Genomic DNA, 23150 nt, shown 5'->3' on the forward strand with positions numbered 1-23150 from the left:
GATTTCACCAGTTTCCTCATTTCCCCTCCCCCCTCCTTATCCCAGTTCAAACCTTCCAGCTCAGACCTGTCCCATCTGCCCATCTTCCTTCCCACCTATCCACTCCACCCTCCCCTTCGACCTATCACCATTACCCCCTTCTCCATCCACCTATTACACTCTCAGCTACCCTCCCACCAAGCCCACCCCCCTCCTATTTATCTCTCCACCCCCAAGGCAGCTAGCCTCATTCCTTTGAAGAGCCTTGGCCGGAAACGTCGATTTTTCTGCTCCTTGGATGCTGCCTGACCTGTGCTTTTCCAGCACCACATACTTGTATGTAATAGCAGACTATGTGATAACAAGGGCTGCTGTGTGGGGCTGGAGGCTAGGACATAGGAGAGTTCAAGCCTAAAGTCATCAGGCGTGAAACATTACCTCTGATTTCTCTTCACAGACCTGCTGAGCTTTTACAGCAACAACTTTTTTTGTTCATAACTGGGTTTGTTCCAATTTAGCTTTTTATTAGGCCTTCCTCCAACTCAGCTGGTTCCCAGCAGGCTTTGCTCCAAATCAGCTTTTTATTAGCAGGCGTTTCTTCAATTGAACAAGTAAATAAGAACCAGTCCAAGCTAGTCATTGTCTAATAGTAGCCCAGTGGGGGCCTACAGCAAAGCAGTCATCACCAGTCATGAATGTGCTACTCATGATTTCTAGGAATCGATGTTTCACAATCCTTTAAAACTTAAGTTCTCTAAACTATATTAGACATAAAGCACCTTCACAACAATAATTTCCTATATTTGGTGTGCAAATGATGTAATGGCGGGGTGGAGGAAGAAGATCTGGACAGTGTTCATTTCTGTCAGTCACCCCCATTCTCCTTTGATTTTTCTTGCTCGTTTATGTTTGCAAATAGGAGACATCCTGGTTAAAATTGGCAGCAAAAATGTCCTTGGTCACAATCTGCGGGAATTGCGCCGCCTTGTGGGCGAAATTCCAGTGGGAACACAGCTACAACTTACTGTGTACAGAAATTATAAAGACCTCCCGGACAACTGGGAAATGCGGACAGAAACTATACATTCAAACGAGAGGTATGCTTAAATGTTTAATGGTTCAGTTTTCTAGGCTAAACTATATTAAATTTTGGGAACAAGGACAGAGCAAAAGCAAACTGTTTTATCAGCCTTTGGCTCATAAAGCATACTCCATTATTTGATGAGGTTATGACTGATCTAATTGTGGCCTTAGCTCCACTTTTAAAAACAAAAGTCATTGACGGGATCTGAATGTCACTGGCTAGGCCAGAACCTATTGCTCAACCAGATGGTGAACTGCCTTCTTGAACTGCTGCAACCCTTGGGGCATATGGATACCCACAGTGCTGAAAGATGGGGGAATTCCAGGACTTTGAATCAATGATAGTGAAGGAACAGCAATAAGTTCCAAGTCAGCAAGGTATGTAGGTTGGAGGAAAACTTGCAGCAGGTGTTTTCCTGCATCTCAGCCCTTGTCTTTTTAGATAGTAGAGGTCACAGGTTTGGAAGACGCTGTGTATTTTGTATTGGTACGCTGCTGCCTCTGTGTGTCAGTAGTGAAAGGACTGAATGTTTAAGATGGTAGTTGGGATGCCAGTCATATGAACAACCCTTAACTCCCTTGTTCAAAATCTGTCCTCAGCTTTGAATGTATACAACAAACCAGCATCCACAATTCACTGAAGAGAATGCTACCAAAGAACTAATGACCCTCTGAGCAAAGAGATTCCACATCTCTACCTTAAATAAAATTGAAACTGTGTCCCTATCTGGTTCTCCACTTTTCTATAAGAAATATCATTCCAGCATCTCCCTTGGTAAACCCAACGTAATCTTGTGTTTCAGTATGATGACCTCAATCTTCTTACATGTAGCCTCAATGAGGTGTAATGTGTTAAGTAGGACTATATGAAGTATTGGAGCAGGAAATTGATCTTGGAGTCATTAAGCCAGCATAATATCCCCTGGCTGGTATGAGTAAACAAAATATTGGGACAAAAAAATGTTAAACTTGTTTTACCATTAAAAGTACTATATTATTACAAAATCAAAACTGTGATCACTGGAAATCGGATGCAAGAAAAAGCAAATTGGACAGCATTTGTGCAAAGAGAGATAATGTTTCAAGTCATTTTAATTCTCCATCTTGCTCCCATGCTGACCTTTCAGTCCATGGTCTGCTAGTCTTCTAGTAAAATTCAAGTTTGAAGAGCAACACCTTATCTTTCAACCTGACACACTGTCACTTGCTACATTCAACAATTTTTGATCCCCAGCTTCCATTTTGTTCTTTTTTCCCCCCTCTTATTTTGTTACAATGATCTTCATCTTGTTTCTTTACTCCATGTTGTATCCAAATGAGGCATGGGTTGTTACATAAAAGCCATTTGAATGCAACTTTTGTTTCTCTACTCCATCCATCTTTTACATTTCTATCTTTCTTCAGTTAAGATAGTTCATTGACATGAAACATTAATTTTCTTTATTTCCATATACCGTGGCTGACCTGCTGAGTTTTGCCAGCTACCTTTCTAGTATTAATCTAAATATGAAATAAATTGTTGTATTTGCCCCAAGTGATACAACATCTGAAGTACTTTTTGAACTTGACCTATTTTAGAAAAGGATATTGAGTTTTGAATGGGTACAAAAAAAAATGCAGCAATCACAGTACATTAAAGGAATGGCATAAGATAGAAAGACTACACTGGGTCTTTTCTCACTTGAAAAAAAAATTAAAAACCTATATCCCCTCAATGTTGTTACAACACAGTAGTGAACCCTTCTGTTAATTAAACCAAACACCCAGAAAAGCTCACCTCGCCTCAATCTGTTAAAAGTATGAGTGACAGAGCTCCCAAATTCCACTAAAGAAAATAATCTCAATTTACTCCTTAAAAGTTAACAGTACACAACTATTTACAACTCTAAGCCTCCTTTCTCTAAAAAGGTTTGATATCTGCCTCCAACTCTATAATATACTGTTCCCATAAAAAAACCCATATTAAAATTACATCAACATGATTTCAAAACCAAACAGCAGCTGTCATCTCCAGTGTCGTCCTCCTTTCAGCTGAAGATTTTCCTGGATTGCCTTTGGTCTTTTACTGCAAAGATGTTTCGTATGAGAAAGATACCTTTGACAGAGAAAAAGTGTTTTTAAATGGCAGTCTCTTTCTGTCTAACTTTCAAAATGCCTGCTTCTTTACACTCGGAACATTGGATCATCTCATTAATTAGAGGTCGGCAAAAACAATAAATTCAAAATTGATTGGGTTTTAGTATCCTGGGGCATAATTTAAACTGATTGACAACAATTGGAATTTAACCAAAATAGCAACCAAAATTAAAGGTATCTGTTTCACAGCCAAATGTTAGATAGTTTCAATTTTCAAGTAGAGATTGCTAGGTAGTCATATGACAGGTGGTCATAAGCTCTCAGTGCAAAACAGCATTCACTCTCAAAGCTAGAGTATATGCCTTTAACTTCATAACACAAGTTTTTACAATTATAAAAGATTTAATTTTGCTTTTAAACAGTGACTACAATTCAATACTACTTCATGAGGTGTAAAGCATTGTGGAAAATTGAGGTTTTGAAAGTTGTAAAAATGGAAGCCTTTCTTTTCTCTCTCTAGCATTCGATTCAGCAGTGAGGAAGACGACTGGTTAAGCAGCAGTGAAGACGATGACAATGATGAACACACTAAAATAAAGTTCAAGAACTTTAAGCCCCTTTCCTTATTTTGGCATGACACAGGTATATACAAGCCACCCATCTCCAGAGCATGGCATGCACCAAAGAAGAATCAGAACATACTCCTGGTTGGCCTTCATGTTGGCTGTGATGTAGTGTTCCACAAGGCTTTTGATGATGATGTCATATCTAATGATGATGAGGAGGAGGTCATCCCTAATCTTCAACACCTGTGGTCTGCAGAGTCAGATACCATAAGCACCACATCATCCTCTTCATCGTCCACAGACCCGCTCTGGATCCAACATCTACAAACTCCAAGCTCCAATGGTGACAAGAGTTCTTTGCGTAATTCACCCCAACATTCAAAGCAACCCCTTGAAGTAAAAAGCCTAGAATTTGAAGACATAGAAACCACTGAATCTACAACCAATACAACTACCATAGAGAGTAGTGTTAGTTCCAGCTCTGAATCCCCGTCACAGAATTCCAAAAGTGGATTATTGAACACTCCTACACAGTCCAACGACACAGACTCAGAAAATTCTACTTCAACAGAGGGTCAGATAACAGAATCTTGCAGTTCGGACACAATCATTGACAACACTCACCTACGAAGAGACTATTGTATTTCAAGATGGCTAAATAACACTTTCTGTAGAGACAAAATTTATAGCACAGAAATTGGTTTAAAGTGACGCTTTGCTCCACACGGACCAGCTCCAATTCCTCTTTATCTAATCCTGTCAATATATCCTTCTAATCCTTTCTTCACGTTTATCTAATATCCCCTTAAATGTACCTATACTATTTGCCTAAACCAGTCCACAGCAAGTTCCAATTCCTTTCCATTCTCTGGCTGAAGAGGTTTCTCCTAAATTTCTTAGATTTATTAGTTACTCTTTTACATTTATTGTCTTAATTCTAGTCTCCCCTACAAGGTGAAACAATTTTCTCAGCCTTCTATTTTCCTAGCCCATTCAATACTGATGATCCCAACCTTTCAGTTCCAGTATCACCTTTTTTCATTTTCTCTAAATCATTGTTGTAACTTGGAGACAAAAACTGCACAAATATGGTCTAAAACAAGGTTCTATGTTAGTGCAAAATAACCTCACTGCCTTTGAATTTTATTCTTTTAGAAATGAACCCAGCTGCTTTGTTGAATTTTTATGCCCTTGTTAACCTTCCCATTTGCTTCCCAACATGGATTAAGATTAACTTTCTCTTGGATGCTGGGTGACTTTTAGCAGAATGCAGACAACTGCACCAAGCAGATTAGAACTTTGCCCACCTGATAGCAGGAAGCACACCCCTTCACCACCATACAGTGCTTGTGCTTGCATCAAGTTTAAAGAATGAGTTGTATTCAGCAGAAAACAGGATATACTGTTAAACATGGAAATTCTTGGTTTGTTGACAAAAAAAGTTGCACAGTGAAGTGTCAGTATTACTTGTAAATTCTAATATTTGAAGAATCATTATAAGTTTCTTTCCTCCTGTGAACAATTAGCAAGTGAATAAAGAATGATGAGCTTGTTCCCAAGGGCCATGATATATTTTATTAATAGTAACAATGTCAATACAGGTCTCACGTTTGGGTCATTTAAAGACTAAATTTACAGTTCATCAAGAAAAGGTGTGTTAGACAAATTGCCACTGGCCGCCATAGACTTCTTACCAGAAACAAACTTCTTTGCAGCCTGTAAAGCAAAAACAGAACGTATTAGGCACTTGTAGCTGAGGAGGATACCGCATCACAAGTCTGCTCGCAAGGTCCCCTCTGGAATAAATTTCTTAAATAACAATTTCAAAATCCAACACCAACTCTTTCCAAATTTTAGACCTTGCTGAAAAGTTGAAGATGTTTTGTTATTTTTAAAGGCACCATATAGTGTGCAAATTGTTGTTGAATGAGTTAAATATTTTCTTTTTATTTGCTATCATGATAGTTTGAGGTATGAATGCCTACAGCACTCTCCAGAGCCCAGTGACCCTGCTCCCAAATATCCACTGTTCAAACCGTGGAGTGCAGGACAGAAATTGAACCGCAACCCCCTGCAACAATAAAGCACCATTATACACCACATATAGTTATAATCCCCATAGAGATCAATGACTTCTTAAAAGCTCAAGAAAATTGATGTAGACAAAATGTCACTTTTAAAATTTCTGTAACAAGCCAATTGAAGTCAACATAATTCAAACATTAACAAAATATTTTATAAAAGATAAGTTGCATTTTAAATATTCAATACAAAGATACATCAAGCACTCCTATTACTTGCTGTACAAATGTGGCATCACGTGGTCAGTCTTTTCAACTCAGCCTATCACGCAGGATCTTTTGCTTCCCAGTCAATTGATTTGAACCTTTAATCACAGCAGCCATTTTCCTTCCATCTAAAGACTCTACATATGGTGAACACCAACAAGGTGTATATGTGGAAACCCACTCTCAGGTCACTGCTGTCCTGATGGTAAAGAATCTCAGAACCATCTTTCCCCAACCCCTTCAAACAGTCTGGTAGGCTCTGGTGACATGAAAGAGCAGCAATGGCCCAATCTGCAATCCTTTGCTCTTGCAACCTTCAGTTCTCTATCCTTTCTAACACGGCAATACAGTCTTCCCTCTGTTTTCAAAGATCAGGTTCAACACAAGAATCTGTACTGAACTGCCAAACAGAAAACTAATCCATCTGTGGAGAATCTTGCTTGCTTCCCCTATCACCAATTCTCGGCACTCCAAGCTATGTGCAATGAAAGATATGCTGAAATATGACACCACTACAATTAAATTTCTATTTAGCCTTTGCTTTTTAGTTTTTTTACCTCATGGCATCCTCAGGTTACATGGGCATTTCTTGGAATGCAACGATATCATAGTCAGGAGTCTAATTTTCCCTCTTTCAGAATGCTCCCCAGTTCACCTCTGTCTCAAAAGGAGACATCACAAATAAAATACAGGCTTTTCCAAAACATAAGAGAATGTCTGAGTGACCCCTACAAGTCAAAAGGAGTGGAACAGTCAGAAAGGTGTGGCTTTATGTATCTAAGCTTAGTCTGCTAATTTCTTGAAGAGGCAGTTATATAATGTTGGCTCATGCCCAACCTAAGATTACCACAACCTTCACTGGATATTAGGACTCTGCTCTTGATCTATTGGGAGGTTGTGCGCGCCCAGGTAGGGGATGAAAAAATAATTGATGAACCAAGTCTCAAAAACCCGTAACACAATCGCCATCAAAAAGACTCACCAGGGCAACAAACTATGGGCAATGATGCCCATGCATCCCACAGACTGAAATATTTCAGCTTGGACTTGGGCTTTTGTGACAGGGGCCCTAAGCTTTTGAACTGCTTGGAGGTGTATGTGGGTCTGAGCAGGGGATGAAAGTGGGGGTGTCAGGACCAAACTATAATGCTCACCCTGCTCCTCCCTCAAGCTTAAATTATCTGCCAACATGCTATCAACATGCATAGACTGGTATTCAGTGCCAACATTTGGGAAACGGGAGATGGAAAATGACTCCAGCCATAATAGAATGAGAATATTTATGGTTAGGAAAAACATTACTTACATTCACCACATCATTAACAGACACAGAGTCAACTTGTTGAACCAGATCAGGTGTGGGCACATAAGCACCAGTTAGCAATACTTGAGAGCCAATCTCATCCAGCAGTCCATCAGTTGTTTCAACAGTCATCAAGCACTTGGCTTTTAGTTGTTTCCTGCATAAATAAAAATTAATGTCAAGAAAACTGCACTGTGACAGGAAGAAACATTCAATCTGAGAATTTTAATTTAGTCGATTGGATGTTCACCAGATATAGCTACAACATACATCCATACAATGTCATCTCTGCTCTGTAACAACTTGAATTAGCAGCAGAGTCAAAATCTGTAAAATCACTGGCAGAAGGGTTGATAAACATGATAATACAGATTTCAAGTAACCAGAAAACAAACCAGGGAAGGAAGCAAGATTACTTATTTTTAAATAGGAATTGTGATGATGTGGAATTTGTTGCCTGAACCAGGGGTTCAACTAGATTTGATAGTAACTTCAAACAGGGAAGTGGAAATATACTTAAATAGGAAAATCTGCACAGAGCTACAGTGGACATAGAAATTAACTGGAAAACTCGACAAAAGTTGGCAAAGGCACAATGTACTGAATGGCCTCCTTCTGTGCTGTGCAATTCTGTAATCTAAACTTTTTATCCAACTTCTTTCTTTCTTCCTTCCCTGATCACCCTATTCTGTCTTGTTGCTGTTCACTTATTCCTGGGGTCTCGCTCCATGAGGAATAATTGCTTTTCAGAGATACGTCATCAAATTGGAACATTAAAATTGTTTTCTGGCCATAGATGCTATCTGACGGAGTGTTTCCAGCATTTTCTTTTTACTTCTAGTCCACATCGTTGGATTTACTCTCAATACCCTCAGATGTAACTTTATTAAAGCATTCTATTGTACAAATGACTGGCAGCTTACTTGGCCCTTGCGATATCAGTCTCAGAGACATTGCCTTGAGCAACATTCTTAACTTCAGACATTGCAGCCTTGATTACCTGCAATTGAAAAGTTTATATTTTTCATCCAGAAAATTCAAATCAAAGCCAAAAATGTTTTTGATCGTTACGAATCATCCTACTAAAATACCGCTCTTTTGATCAATTGAGTATTGGATTAAAAGGTTGAAATATCTACCAAACTGCTTAAAGAGAGAAAAAGCAAATGGGAATTATAATGTTGGTACTAATTAGAAAGTAGACTTGCCCTTAACTTGAAATATGCACTAAGGAGCATAATCCTTCACCAACTTCCTGTCAGCCTTTTCCTTTACAAATTATGCCCCTAACTGTAACGCAAACTGCTTCTGTAAGGTGTCACCTAGTAATTACACTTTCCTGTCAGTGATGGTGCTGTAACATCTCAGTTAAGTTTGTTAGCCTTCTCTACTGGAATATTCATGCTCCCACCAATGAGTTCTCTGCAGACCAAATTAGCAAACATATTGTTAAACAAATGACAGACTTACATTTATGTCCATCTTTTACAGTCTTGAGATGTCCCAACATGTTTCATAGCCAATCAAGTAAATAGTAATATTTTCTATGGGTAATTCAGTTTTACAAGATGATAATGTATTAATTTAAAGTGAGTGAAATCAGAAAACTTTGTTCTAATTACTGGCTACTCTTTTCACTTACAATAAAGGACCTTACTTTAGTGCTGCTACTTCTCTGTCCAACCTTTATCTAAAAATCACATTTAATTCTATGTACAATGCTACAAACAATTAGCTAACAAATCAAGATTTTGATCATCAGTGACACTTGAAATTGCAGTTATGTTGAGTACATAAAAAGTTGTTCAGAATTTGCAACACAGATCATCAGGCCCAACAGGGTTACGTTCCACGAGTCACTTCCATTTCTGTTGTCCCCTAGTAACATATCTTTTTGTTTCTTTTTCCTTTGGGTATTGCAATGTTTTGCCTGAGACATACAAACTCAGTAAGCATCACATTTGTTAGTCTTTGAATAAAGATGATTCTCTTGAATTCCCCATTGGATTTCAGTCATTACACTATATTCATGATCCCTCGCTTTGATCCTGCCTCACAAATGGACACATCTTTGTCTGTTCTACTGAATTTCTCTATTTTAAAAGACTTCTATCAGACAATCCTCTGCCTTTTCGTTTCTAGGTAAAGAAGCCCCCTCCTATTCAGTCCATCTTGATTTCTCATCCAACAAAATGATACATATCAGTTAGAGATCACTGCGGTATTGCTGCAATACCAGCTTCCTTGAACTAAGCAATAGCAGTTGAGCAATCATTTGAAAGTTGGCAGATTTTGGCAAAAAGGTTTGGCATTGATTATACATACATCACTTGCGGAATCCACCTGTGAGATGGTGTAAAAACCAAACAGTCCAGAATCAGAGTAACTTGCACTGAATGCTGAAACCTATTTATAGGAATACAAAATGAAAGTGTTAAAAATAAAAGTGGGTTTAAAATACAAAATGTAATTTAATGCAGAAGCAAAACTCACATCAAATAGATCTGCATTTTTCTTCATCACTGCCTGATGCAATTTGCTGGACACATTGCTGCCCCTTTTGATGTATGGACCAGCAGCAAGAACATTCTGCAGAACACTGTATGCACAGGCCTCAGGCGTACCAGAGGCTGCACTCTCGGCTACCACAGCAGCATGAACCAGGTGGTCGTTATTTTGATTACGGATCTCACCTGCAATTAAAGGCCACAGTTTATGCAAAAATGGACTTTATCCTAACTAATTTCCACTTCAGCTAATAAAATGGCAGCTTTCATCAGGAAAGCTATGATTTATTTATAACTAAATGTATTCTCGTGCACACACCAACAGCAAGATATTCCTGTTATACAACTCTTAAAAATTCAAATCATACAAGAAACACACAGACATTTGCTAATAAAGGTTAACCTTGAAACGGTTTTGCTTGTTTAATCTGCACTATTTAAATTGGACTTTATTTTGGCTAGACCATATGTACATAAAACAACAAATTAATAGAAAGTATTCATAGCCAAACAAGAATATTTTCTATACTAAAAAAGTATTCATATGGAATTAACACTTCATATTTTTCTTTAGTAACAGTCTAAATTAAATTTTCAGAAAACTAAATGGAATGAAATGTGCGCAATTCAATTCTTATCCCAGTACTATCACAAATCAATGTCTGAGAGGAGGGAACAATTCTGGGATTATGGTCAGTGTGGATTGGTTGGACCAAAGGGTCTATATGTCTGTGCTGTATGAAAAGAACAGAAGGATAGGTTAGTGTGAAATGAAGTGAGAAAAAGACCATGTGGAGTATTGACACTGCTGCAGGCCAGTTGGGTTGAATGATACTTGCTATAGATTGAAAATAAGGGAGCAATTGAGATCTGTTATTGGGGAACAAAATAGCATTTATAATATATGCCTAACATAGGAAGGTGCTTCATAGGTTTTTAGCCAAACAAAATTTGACACCAAACTGAATGTGGAGATATCAAGACACCAAGAACTTAGAGAAAAAGATCCGTTTAAGGGAGAAGAGGACTGTGTTGAGGAGAAGACTTTAGAGCTTGAAGGACCAAATGCTATAATAATATTAATAAGACTGATTTGTGTTTTTTAAAAATATGAAATTAATTAATTTCCCTCAAACAGACACTCAACAGCTTAACTGGGACAAACAGGGACAGAGACACATTTATCATATAGCTCAAAATGCATGAAGGAAAATTACATTGTAACACCTAATTAAATGCATGAGCTACATCCTTACCAGCAAAGCTAATACCTGGATAAGATGTTTCAAGGCACAAGAGGAAGTGTCCCAGCCTCTAAGCCAGAGGCTCCAGTTTCAAGTCCCACACCAAAGGTACATTCATAATGTAGCTAAACAAATTGGAATAATCTGCAGGATACTAATCAACATGCCTATGACTAGCAGCACGAGTGAAGAGACTCCTGGTCAGCCACATTTTATGGAGAGTTATTACAACCTCTGGCTTCAAACTAAGTTCCAGGAAAATTAAGCTAAGAAAACATTGTACATCTTCTGTGTCTTTAAGTTGAAGATCTTAAAAATGGCCATATGTTCCAGTTAGTTTCTTAGTAGATGCTGTATGTTGACATAGATATTAAACCCAGACCATTTTACCTGTACACATTAGTAACAAAGCTCACCTCCACGGAACTTAGCCGCCACACCAGCTGCACCAGTACCACTCCTCATGTTCAGGTAGTGTTCACCCACTTGCTTCAACACAGTATGGTTCACACCTAGATAGAAAAAGCAATAATGTAAGCATGCTGGATGCACAATCTGAATGTATGATAACCTGAAAATATCAAAACAGCTGCTAACATTAAAACAAAACTAAAGTAAACACCTAGAGGCTGTTGGAATGGTATCCTGTGGAAATTAGATCGTAAATTATTTTGGTTACTTCTGATCTGGTTGAATAAATTGTAATTGAGCACATCACTGTTATAACGAAGAACATTTAGAAAAACACAAGTGTTTTAAAACACCAACATGTTAAAATCAGATTTGAAAAATGTACTAGTTTGTTTCTTCCAGGCTCAGCAGAAAGCACTAACAGACTTGCATTTCAAAGTTAATTAAGTATTTCTGAAGTGTAGCTGTGAACAGTAATCGAAAGTCACCAAAAGACAAAAAAAAAAGGTAACTATAACTTATGTTAATATGACACTTACCCACCCCTACAAGAGCCATCCTTCCACTTGTAAAATTGTTTTGTACAAATTCGAGCAGCTGTAGAGACATTGTATCAAGCACATTAGAGACCAGCTTCAAAGCTTTTATTTCTTTTAAAATATTTTCTTTAGATGGAAATGGTGTTGTGTTTTGTTCATACCTGGTCTGCTGTATGCTGACCAACCATAAATCCAGGACAGTACAGAGGGTTGCTCAGGGCATTACGGTAAGCAGCTGAATGCAGATTCTCTAGAACACCTACAAAAGAAAAATAATTCACAACTGCTTCCACAGCAAGAAAGCAGAATTGCTCATGAAGCAATCTATAGCAAGTATCATTCGACCCAACTGGCCTGCAGCAGTGTCAATACTCCACAGGGTCTTTTCCTCTCTTCAGTTCATAGTAACAACATATCCTTCTGTTCTTTTCCTTAGAGTCATACAGCACAGAAACAGACCCTTTGGTCCAACCAATCCATACTGACCATAATCCCAAACTAAACTAGTCCCAGCTGCCTGCGCTTGGTCCATATCCCTCCGAACTCCTCTTATTCATGTACTTATCCAAATGTCTTTTAAGCTTTGTAACTGCACCCGCATCCACCACTACCTCTGGAAGTTTATTCAACACCTGCATCACCTTGTAAATAAGATACCTCACATCTTTCTCCTCTCACCTTAAAAATATGTTTCCAACTTTTGAAATACCCCACCCTAGGGAAAACATATCTGTACTCCTTATGATTTTAAAAACCTCTATAAAAGGTCACCCCTCAACCTCCTGTGCCCCAGTTAAAAAAGGTCCCAGCCTATCCAGCCTCTATAACTCAATGCTTCATATAACTTCTCCATAAAGTCAGTTTAACTATGGGCGACATTGTAGCTCTGTGCCAGGGCCCCAGGTTCAATTCCACCCTTGGGTGGCTGCCTGTGTGGAGTTTGCATGTTCTCCCTGTGTCTGTCTGGGTTTCCTCTGGATGTTCCGATTTCCTCCCAATGTCCAAACATGCAGATTAGGTGGATTAGCCATGGGAAATGTAAGGTTATGAGATGAAGAGGACTGAAAGAAAAATGACTTTCCATCTGGGGTCTGGACTTTTCACCTTAGGAATCATGCTAAATTATTTGTCCATCCGTTGTATAGGTGTTAAACCAGTTGACCTTTTTTCTTAATTGTGATTGAAGGGGTTTTTGAAGGAGTGTAGTCTAAGTTGCATAAATTAGAAATCCTATTTTTACTGCTGTTAATTCTACGTGTTACAATGAATAGTTATTTTCTGTTACCTCAAGAAACCTGGTGTGAATTGACTGCCACTCAGGCAAAGAAGAGTCAGGCAAATTGGTCATTTTATGGTCTTGTTACAATTTTATATACTTAGTATTTTGTGACTTCTTTTGGAACAGTGGGACAGGATTATTGATGTACCCTTTCTAGTTACATGACATTTCAGAAAATATAGTTCATGAGAAGTGATGTGGTTGTAACAGTAGGCAATTCAGAAGAAATTCATGAGATTGATTCCAGAGATGAGAGGCTTGTTTTATCAAGAGAGATCGAGCAATTTAGACCTAGAGTTTAGAAGATTGAGAGGAAATGTAATTAAGGTACAGAAGATGTTAAGGGGATTGACAAAGTAGATGTAGAAAGGATGCTTCCTCATGCGGGACAATCTAGAACGAAAGATCTAGTTTTAGAATAAGGGATAGCGGATTTAAAACAGGTGAGAAGAAATTACTTCTCGCAAAGTCTTAAATCTGTGGAATTCACTACTCCAGAGTAGTCGATGCTGGAATATTGAAATATTTGATGAGGAAATAGATTTTTTTAAAACAGTAATGGGTTATAGGATTATGGAGAGCAGGCAGGAAAGCAGAGCTGAGGCCAAGATGGTATCAGCCAATACTGAAACAAATGCAGAGCAAGCTTGAAGGGCTGAATTGCCTACTCCTGCTCCAGTTCTTATGTGCTGCGAGGATAAGCAATGGAACTATGTTTAATGCCTCAATTTGCAAGGATCCTGATCTTTACTTGGCTGCCTCACTGAACAACTCACTCAGCAGGCAAAAAACATTGGCTTCAATAGTAATCTCAAAGCAGTTTTACAATGGGATTGATTTTCAAGTAACATCAGCTTTGGAGGCCAGCTCTCACCTATTTGTGGATTCTGAAACGCGAGTACTCTATCAAGTTCTAGTCTTGGAGGGAGTTCTGAAAGTTCCCATGTCCTGAACTCCTGGGCAGCAGTAACATTGATCAGATACTCCATTACAGTGTCACTGAAGGAGAAAAGATTCAGTGGTTAGGTATCAACAGCAATATGCATTCACATTCTTTTCTGCATAATGTGGGAAAATGTGCCAGGGAAGTCAGCAGGAGAGGACAAGTATTAGAAAAAAGTGAAAATCAAGTATGGATGCCTTCAGAGGAAGGGACTGGGGTTATGATAGATCCTTGTAAAAATCCATAGATAATACTGTACTACAAAAAAAAAGCTTCTACAAGGGACAGAAAGGGTTGGTACCAGTTAGTACTAAACAGTCTGCCTAGTGCAAAGATAATTATCCAACATCAATGAGGATTTTGTTAAAATTTAAAGCAAAGTTAAACAAGTAGCTGCTAGTTCAATTAATAATTTTAAATCTAAGATTATCAGACTTTTGCTAGATAAGGGAATAAAAGGAAAGAGAATCGTGACATGTATATAGAGTTAAGTTACACAGCCCATGATCTTATGGAATTGTGAAACAGGTTTGAAAGACTGAATGGCCTCCTCCTGTTCCTGTGCGTCAACCAAGAATGATGTGTGTATAAGCCCCAACCTTCAAAACCAGAGGCCACCTCTGGTGACATACTCACACATAGTCACGCATACATTCCACTGCATAGATCATGTTTTCCCTTGTAGATGTCACACTGCAATAGTAGAAATGGTTATTAATTTCTGGATGAAATAGACTAAAGTCAGCTGAGCTCAGAAAAGTCTTTGTAAACCTCTTTAAAACGGTTCTAGCAAATAATCAACCCAATGCACAGCAACACAGGAAAACGCAAATAGAAGTATATAAAAATATGGAAAGGATTAAAAAGTTTGTTTTCAAGAACTGAGACCAGATAGGTCAGACATCTGAATTTTCAACAAGTTTCACACTTAAATTAAGGGTATTAAACTTGTCTTGCAATAGGATTTTCAGGAATTAAATATTCATATTGAGCCGAGTGGAGTCGGACAATTTTCTTAAACTTCAATGTTATGGGCCCAAAATCTAGGAGATTGGAAGAAACCTCTTTTTTTTATTCATTTACAGGATGAGGATATTGCTGGCTATGCAGCATTTATTGCCCATCCCCAATCGCCAAGAGGGCACTTAAGAGTCAACTACATTGCTGTGTGTCTGTAGACCAGACCAGGTAAGAATGATAGTTTCCTTCCCTAAAATGACATTAGTGAACAGATGGGTATTTTCAACAACTGACAATGAATTCATGGTCATCATTAGATTCTTAATTCCTGACATTTACGGAATTCAAATTCTACCATCTGCCATTGCAGTATTCAAACTCGGGTCCCCAGAGCATTATCTGGATGTCTGGATTAAGAGTACAGCGATATACTAGTCCGTTGCCTCCCTGCTGCTCAAATGAAATATTCTGGTGTGTGCCGGGCAAGATAACATTGCCCACTCTGAGCCAGTTCCCAGTGGATACGGCTTCACAGCAGAAAGAGATTTGTCACTATAATTAAACACACAAGTTAGTTTGGAAAGGCAGTAAAAGATGGCACAGGGAAGAGTTCTGAAAATAGAACATATTGCTCACAGTCACAGAGCACAGCATTTTGTTCTGTATCTGATCCATGCAAAATCTGACACTAAGGCTGGAAAAGAATAATTTGTATTAACAGTGTCTTGCGCAACCTCAGGACAAAAGTGATTTACTGGAGATTAAATGTGTTTTGAAGTGTAGTCATGTTGATGAGAATAGGGCAACCAAACTGCCTACAGAAGTCCCATAAACAGCAATGAGATAATATGTCTCTGAACAATATACCATGAGAACTTCTATGCTCCTCTCTGAAGAGTATTATGGAATCTTTTATGCCCAACTCAAATGAGGCCTCAGTCAATGTTCTACCCAAAAGACTGCCTCTGACAATCCAGCATTGTCTTACAGCTATACTGGGAATTTCAATCAGCAATGTGTTCAACTCTCTGGACTGTGACTTGAATTTATAATTTTTGGACTCTGAGGCAAGAATGCTACACACAGAGCTAAGACTACCTGCTTTTGAGCCAGTGGGGAAAAGTGACACATTCCTGATATAAATATTTTTCACCATACTGATTACACATTAAGCAGAAAATATATATAGTAAGTACACTTACCTCAGACTACCTCCAACAGCTTCTATGCCACGGGTTATTCTGAATGATGAGGCTCCCTTTGTTGTCTATAACACAAAACAAAAACTTTTGTTAAAGATTATGGTTTCTAAGTTCTGTATTCTAAAGAACAAATTGAAAATTTGTAATTTTTAAAGTGGCTTCAATATTAATTTCTATTAAAAGTACATTAAGAGATGCAAGCAAGGTAATTGGAGAATTCAGCATGGCCAGTGAAATTATCCTTTACTGGGGAACAACAGATAGTAACAATGTGCTGTATAGGGGGTAATGCATTGCCACATTTATGCTTCAAGACAGTAATAAGAAATTTGAGAAGTTAACTAATGTATCTTGATTTCAAATTATATTGTTGCCTGCGAGCATGTCCCTCTTTCTCTCTGTTACAACAGATGGAAACTTAATTTTATTTCATTAATGGCACTGACAAAGTCAGCCAGGAATCCAACCCTTGATGACATCCCGGGAATTTCCGCTTGCGATCAATACCCAATGATTATTGCTGTTGTTGTCAAAAAGAGTTAAATCACCTGGGGACATTCATTATCCAGAATCACACTCCAAGAGATGGCTACCAAGGTGATAAGCCAGAGAACTGTCAGCATCAAATGAATCATTTTCTAGCAAGAGTAAGGTATCATGGTGAGAAAGAGGGAAAATAGATGTGTAAAGTTTGGGGTGAGGTAAATGTGCCCTTGCAACATCAAGGAACAGACTTTATCCACTCAAATGTAACTGCGAACAATTCAGTTCAACTAGAATATTTAAAACAATCTACACACTGAGGATGGTAAGAACAATTACAATTTATCTGGGATTTAAAATAAAGCAAGAAAGAAATCTTGAAAGAGCGTTGCAGTTGTGAAGAGTTACTCAAAGTGGTAAGATTTCCATTAAAATGTTACTTACCAGGTTTGCTGCCAGACGAAGGGTATGAGTGATGCCCAAGTTACTGGCACTCTCATACCTGCTTCCTGCTTTTATAAAGACTCCAATCTTTGAGGTTGGTGAGTAATTCTCCAGAGAGGCAATTACTAATCCATTTGGCAATTTAGACACCTGCAGAAGAAAAATTGAGTTCCTCCAAAAAGGCTTGATCATATGATTAAATTTAAATTGTTTAATTTGATAAAAAGTACAGATCTTCCATCTAACGTCCTGTCATGATTTTTGGGTCACACTTTTATCTCAATAGTTAGTATTAAAGTTGCCCAAAGTTATAATCGAATTGCCCGACATAAACAGGTTCTGGTGCAATGATAGTGGTTACAACTTCAGACTAGGTGGTATTCCAATCTCATAACAGTCGCAAAGTAATAGTTAACAGTAGTAGACTCGTCAACTTTAAGGGCATTTAAATGGTCATTGGAGAGACATACGGACGAAAATGGAATACTATAGGTTAGATGGGCTTCAGATTGGTTTCACAGGTTGGTGCAACATAGGGCCAAAGAGCCTGTGCTGCGCTGTACTGTCACATGTTCCATGTTCTAAGTAAAAGTAAAGTCGCCACACTTCCAATCGCTGTCTCATTAGAGAGAGATGATTAATGGTGAGTCACCATGTCTCAGGTGAGGGACAAAGTTGAGAAGACAGGATCTTTAGGGTCAGTTAGCTCAATTGGATGGACAACCAGTTTACGAAGGAGCATAATATCAACAGCACAGGTTCAATTCCCATTCGCAGTCATAACAGTCAAGTTTATTAATTGGACAGTGAAATAAACATAGATCAAGGGATCTGTGCACATAATCTTGGCTGACGTCTTGGGATAATATTGAGGGAATACTGAACCATTGGAAATGCTGTCCTTTTGATTACACTGAGATCTCAATTACTAATTCAAAGAAGAACTGGAGAGATTACAATTCAAAAGGAAATTCACTAGATCTATAGTACGTTTGGCCAACTGGAGGACAAGAAAGTGCAATTAAATGATCAAGACAGGTAGATAATGCCTTTGTAATACAACAAAGAACATTGGACACTGGAGATCCAACATAAAAACAAAAAATGACTGGTGAAACTCAGGTCATCTGGCAGCATGAGGTTAGAGGTCAAATGACATCTATGTTGAAGCTCAGGAGATGGGACAGATATTAACTGAATTTTTGCATCAATTTTTATGTCGAGACAGAAATGAAGGCTGGCAAGCTCAGGAAAATAAAATTTTAATGTTTTGAAAACCGTTTACAAAATTAAAAATCAAATCTGAGAATTTCTGATCTAGAGATTCAGTTACTCAACAAATCGATGCATTGTCCCACTTCCCTCTCAGTTGAAGCAAAGTGCTCAGAGACATAGTATAGTTTTACCTCCATCTTTATTCTGGGCCCTCCAGGAAGAGAGAATAATCGCCCATGTCCAAAGAGACATGAATTCAGAGTCTTCTCTGGAACAGCAGTTTCTCAATGAACTATATAGTCATTTTACAGGGAGGAGCATCCAGATAAGACAACATACATATTGACTGGGTGACTGTCAAATTCAGCAAGTGTCAATAGTAAAGATTAAGCCATCTGCTGTTACACAATGAATAACTGGCTTCATGTAATAAATACTTTTCACCTTTTTAACTGATGTTACATATTGAATGCTACCACATCTTGTTAAATGGCTTTACATAATGACTGCTTTTCCACCTTGTTAACCCATTACCCTTGCCTCCAGCACCCCATTGTTAACTGCAAGATCTTATCCGATTTGAGTCATGCTCAGCTGAACTTCTTATTTCAGAAAACTCAGAAATAAAGTCTTTCCCTATATAAAAGCAAATTACTTCGGATGCTGACACAGCTTTGACAAAGGGTCAGTTAGACTCGAAACGTCAGCTCTTTTCTCTCCTTACAGATGCTGCCAGACCTGCTGAGATTTTCCAGCATTCTCTCTTTTGGTTTAAGTCTTTCCCTGACTGCTTATACCCTATACACATTCTCAGAAGAACTGATCCAAAGCATCTTAGTTTTGCTTTACTTGTGTCTCGTGAATGGCAATCAAGAGAGCTGGAAGTGTTCAGGAACTGTCAATATTCTTAACCAGAATACCAAAATGCACATAATACAGGAAGTGCAGACTACAAACAATGTTCTGCTGCACACTTATTATTGGACATCTCTGAGGACATTATCTGGGGGAAATCTTCTCAAAGTGACATAAAGCCTTGATACCAAAGAAAGGTTTGTTCAAAACAATGATCAAGGTGAAATCATACTTATGACAAAGACTTGTTGTTCACTGACCTGCAGTTCCTGTGCCGGAAGGTGTTGTTTCTCTGCAGATGCTGCAAACTCATACTTAGGTGCAACTTTGAGCGAATAAAACCTCTTTGCCTGAAATCAAAAATTCACACGAATATCAACAATCGATTGAAATGTTTCAGAAAGATCTCCTGGATACCTCGGAAAATGGTTTGCACCATCTCACATCTCATGATTAGAAGATAATTCCTACTCCAAATTGGTGGTTTTACTGATTAAAATCTGATAAACTTCTACAAAAGGAAAATATTATAGATGCTGCGATAACAAAAATTCAGCAAATACTCAACAGATGTGGCAGCATCTTTGAAAAGAGGAAGATAATATTTTATGACCCTTTTGCCTTACATATCATTCGTTTTATCAGTTAATCTACAATGTAAAGTGTCTTCCACTTTATCTCATACCCTCTTTTCTGTTCTTCCAACCTATTGTCCACCTCAGTACACACGTAAAACCTGTTACATTTCTAACTCTTACCCACCTCTGTCAAAAGACATTGACGTGAAACATTCCACTCGCCATAGGTGCTGCCTGACCTGCTCAGTGTTTCCAGTTTATTTAGTCAGAGATATACAGCATGGAAACAGACCCTTTGGTCCAACTTGTCTAAGCCAACCAGATCTCCTAAACTGATATTTCTATTTGCCAGCATTTGGCACACATCCCTCTGAACCTTCTCTGTTCATGTATCAATCCAGATGTCTTTTAAATGTGAATATATACACCTCCACTACCAGGTGCTTCCATACATGCACCACCTTCTGCATGAAGAAGTTGCCCTTCAGGTCCCTTTTAAATCTTTCCCCTCTCGCCTTAAACCTAAGCCCTTTTCCCTCTTTTGGACTCCCCTACACTGGGAAAAGGACCTTAGCTATTCACCCTATGTAGATTTTTAGATTACATTACAGTGTGGAAACAGGCCCTTCGGCCCAACAAGTCCACACCGACCCACCGAAGTGTAATCCACCCATACCCCTACATTTACCCCTTACCTAACACTACAGGCAATTTAGCATGGCCAATTCACCTGACCTGCACATTTTTGGACTGTGGGAGGAAACCGGAGCACCCGGAGGAAACCCACGCAGGAAATCTATGCCCCTCATGATTTTATAAACCTCTCAAGTCACCCCTCAGCCTCTCATGCTCCAGAGAAAAAGCCCCAGCCTAATCAGCTTCTCCCTATAGCTCAAGCCCTCCAATCCCTGCAACATCCTCGAGAATCTTTTCTAAACTCACTCAATTTAACAACATCCTTCCTATTGCAAGGAGACCAGAATTGCACACAGGATTCTCAAAGTGGCTTAATTTTGAATGGTTCATAGTTAGCATAAAATATAGATAGTATAAATTATTCAAAAGAGCTCAGTTATTCCTCTTCAGCTTAGCCGACATACCCTGGCCCATACTGGAAGATGAGTAATCATCTGTTCAACTCTGAGTAACAAGTAACCAGGGATAGCTCTTATCTGATCTCAATTCTCCTCTGCAGTGCAGACCTCATCAGAAAAACTCAATGCAGCATACACCATGGTACAACCAGAGGCTATGGGAATCATAGATAACATATTCAATATGTTGGTCACACTGCAGATAAAAATTACTGAAGAAGATAGGGAATGGGTGACCAACAGACAGAAGAAGAGTAGGAAGGTAGTGCAGGGGTCCCCTGCAGTCATCTCCCTCCAAATCAGATATACCATTTTGGATACTGTTGGGGAAGGCAGCAGCAGCCAAGTTCATGGCACCGTGGCTGGCACTGCTGCACAGAAGGAAAGGAAAAAAAATGAAGTGACAGCACTATAATGATAGGGGATTCAACTGTATGAGGAACAGATAGGAGAGCCTAGGATAGTATGTTGCATCCCTGGTGCAAGAGTCAAGGGTGTCTCAGGTTGCAGGATAGTCTGGAGGGGTTGGGTGAACAGCCAGCTGTTGTTGTGCATAAAGGCACCAACCAAATAAGTTAAAAAATGGGATGGTGATGTACTACGAGCTGAATTATTTAGGGAGTTAGGAGTTAAACTAAAAAGTAGGATCTCAAAAAGTAGTAATCTCAGAATTACGACCAGAAACATGTGCTAATCAGAGTAGTAATAGCACAACAGCTAAACTGAATACATGGCTTGAAGGATGGTACAAGAGGGAAGGTTTCAAATTCCTGGGACATTGGAACTGGCTCTGGGGAGCTGCGACCAGTAAAACTAGAGGGTCTGCACCTGGCTAAGACTGGAACCAATGTCCAAGGGGAGAGTGTTTGCTAGTGCTGTAGGGAGGGTTTAAACTAATACAGCAAAGGGACAGGAACCAATACAAGAAGTCAGAGTGAAGTAAAGTGGGGACAGAAACAAAGGACACTTGGGGAAAAGTGAAAGTGGAAGGCAGAGAAACTAAAGATAAAAATCAAAAATGGCTACATTTTATAATGATTCTGAAAGGGCAATAAATGCCATTAAAAAAATACCTTGGAGGCTGTCTCAATGCAAGCAGCATTTGTAATAAGGTGAACGAATTAACTATGGAAACAGTTATTAAGGGATAAGATGTAACGGATCACAGATCTGGCTCCAGGGTGAACAAGCATGAGAACTCAACTTTCAGGGTTATACAATTTTCAGGAAAGATAGACAGAAAGGAAAGGGAAGGGAAGTGAGGTAGCATTGCTGGTGAAAGAGGACATTAACACAATAGTAAGGGAGGACATTAACCTGGAAGATGTGGAATCAGTGGAGCTGCGGAACACCAAAGAGAAAAGACATTAGTGTACAGACTGCCAAACAGTTGCGATGTTGGGGATTGTATCAAACAGAAAATTAGAGATGCACTCAGTAAGGGTACAACAATTATCATAGGTGACTTCAATATGGTAGAATTCTTCATTAAGATGAAGTGTGATAATTAAGTCTGAAACTCAGGTCCTTAACTTAAAGAAATGTGGATGCTGTAAATCAGATACACAAATAGAAATTGCTAGAAAAGCTCAATCGGAGGAAGAGTCACTGGACCTGAAACTTTAACTCTGATTTCTCTTCACAGATGATGCCAGACCTGCTGAGGTTTTCCAGCAACTTCTGTTTTTGTTAAAGAAAGCTAACTTTGATGAGATGAGATGAGGTATGCACTGCCTAGGATAAGGTAACAACAATGACTGCAGATGCTGGAAACCAGACTCTGAATCTTTAGAGACCGCAAGAAGCCTCCTTCTTTAGAGACCGCAATTTCCCCTCCCACATGGTTAAAGATGCCCTCCAACGCATCTCATCCACATCCCGCACCTCCGCCCTCAGACCCCACCCCTCCAACCGTAACAAGGACAGAACGCCCCTGGTGCTCACCTTCCACCCTACAAACCTCCGCATAAACCAAATCATCCGCCGACATTTCCGCCACCTCCAAAAAGACCCCACCACCAGGGATATATTTCCCTCCCCACCCCTCTCCACCTTCCGCAAAGACCGTTCCCTCCGTCACTACCTGGTCAGGTCCACGCCC

At 39.0% G+C, this 23150-nt stretch overlaps 2 protein-coding genes across 2 annotated transcripts in view; one reads left to right on the forward strand and one right to left on the reverse strand.

Moving 5' to 3' along the window:
- LOC122560610 (PDZ domain-containing protein 9-like) overlaps positions 1-4621 on the forward strand; it is a 33080-nt gene extending 28459 nt beyond the window's left edge. The window contains exons 3-4 of the mRNA XM_043711415.1: positions 899-1076; positions 3659-4621. Of these exons, the coding sequence (XP_043567350.1) occupies positions 899-1076; positions 3659-4415 (935 nt within the window). The 3' untranslated portion in view covers positions 4416-4621. The remainder of the gene's footprint in view (positions 1-898; positions 1077-3658) is intronic.
- A 635-nt stretch (positions 4622-5256) lies between these two features.
- The window catches only part of LOC122560609 (cytochrome b-c1 complex subunit 2, mitochondrial), a 24843-nt gene continuing 6949 nt past the window's right edge, over positions 5257-23150 (reverse strand). The window contains exons 2-14 of the mRNA XM_043711414.1: positions 19638-19727; positions 17308-17457; positions 16381-16445; positions 14855-14911; positions 14150-14274; positions 12158-12255; positions 11997-12054; positions 11463-11558; positions 9789-9988; positions 9621-9701; positions 8219-8295; positions 7299-7452; positions 5257-5420 (exon numbers count right to left, since the gene is read on the reverse strand). Coding sequence (XP_043567349.1) covers positions 5337-5420; positions 7299-7452; positions 8219-8295; positions 9621-9701; positions 9789-9988; positions 11463-11558; positions 11997-12054; positions 12158-12255; positions 14150-14274; positions 14855-14911; positions 16381-16445; positions 17308-17457; positions 19638-19727 — 1335 coding nt within the window. The 3' untranslated portion in view covers positions 5257-5336. The remainder of the gene's footprint in view (positions 5421-7298; positions 7453-8218; positions 8296-9620; positions 9702-9788; positions 9989-11462; positions 11559-11996; positions 12055-12157; positions 12256-14149; positions 14275-14854; positions 14912-16380; positions 16446-17307; positions 17458-19637; positions 19728-23150) is intronic.

This window comes from Chiloscyllium plagiosum, chromosome 21, assembly GCF_004010195.1.
Source record: "Chiloscyllium plagiosum isolate BGI_BamShark_2017 chromosome 21, ASM401019v2, whole genome shotgun sequence".
NCBI lineage: Eukaryota > Metazoa > Chordata > Chondrichthyes > Orectolobiformes > Hemiscylliidae > Chiloscyllium > Chiloscyllium plagiosum.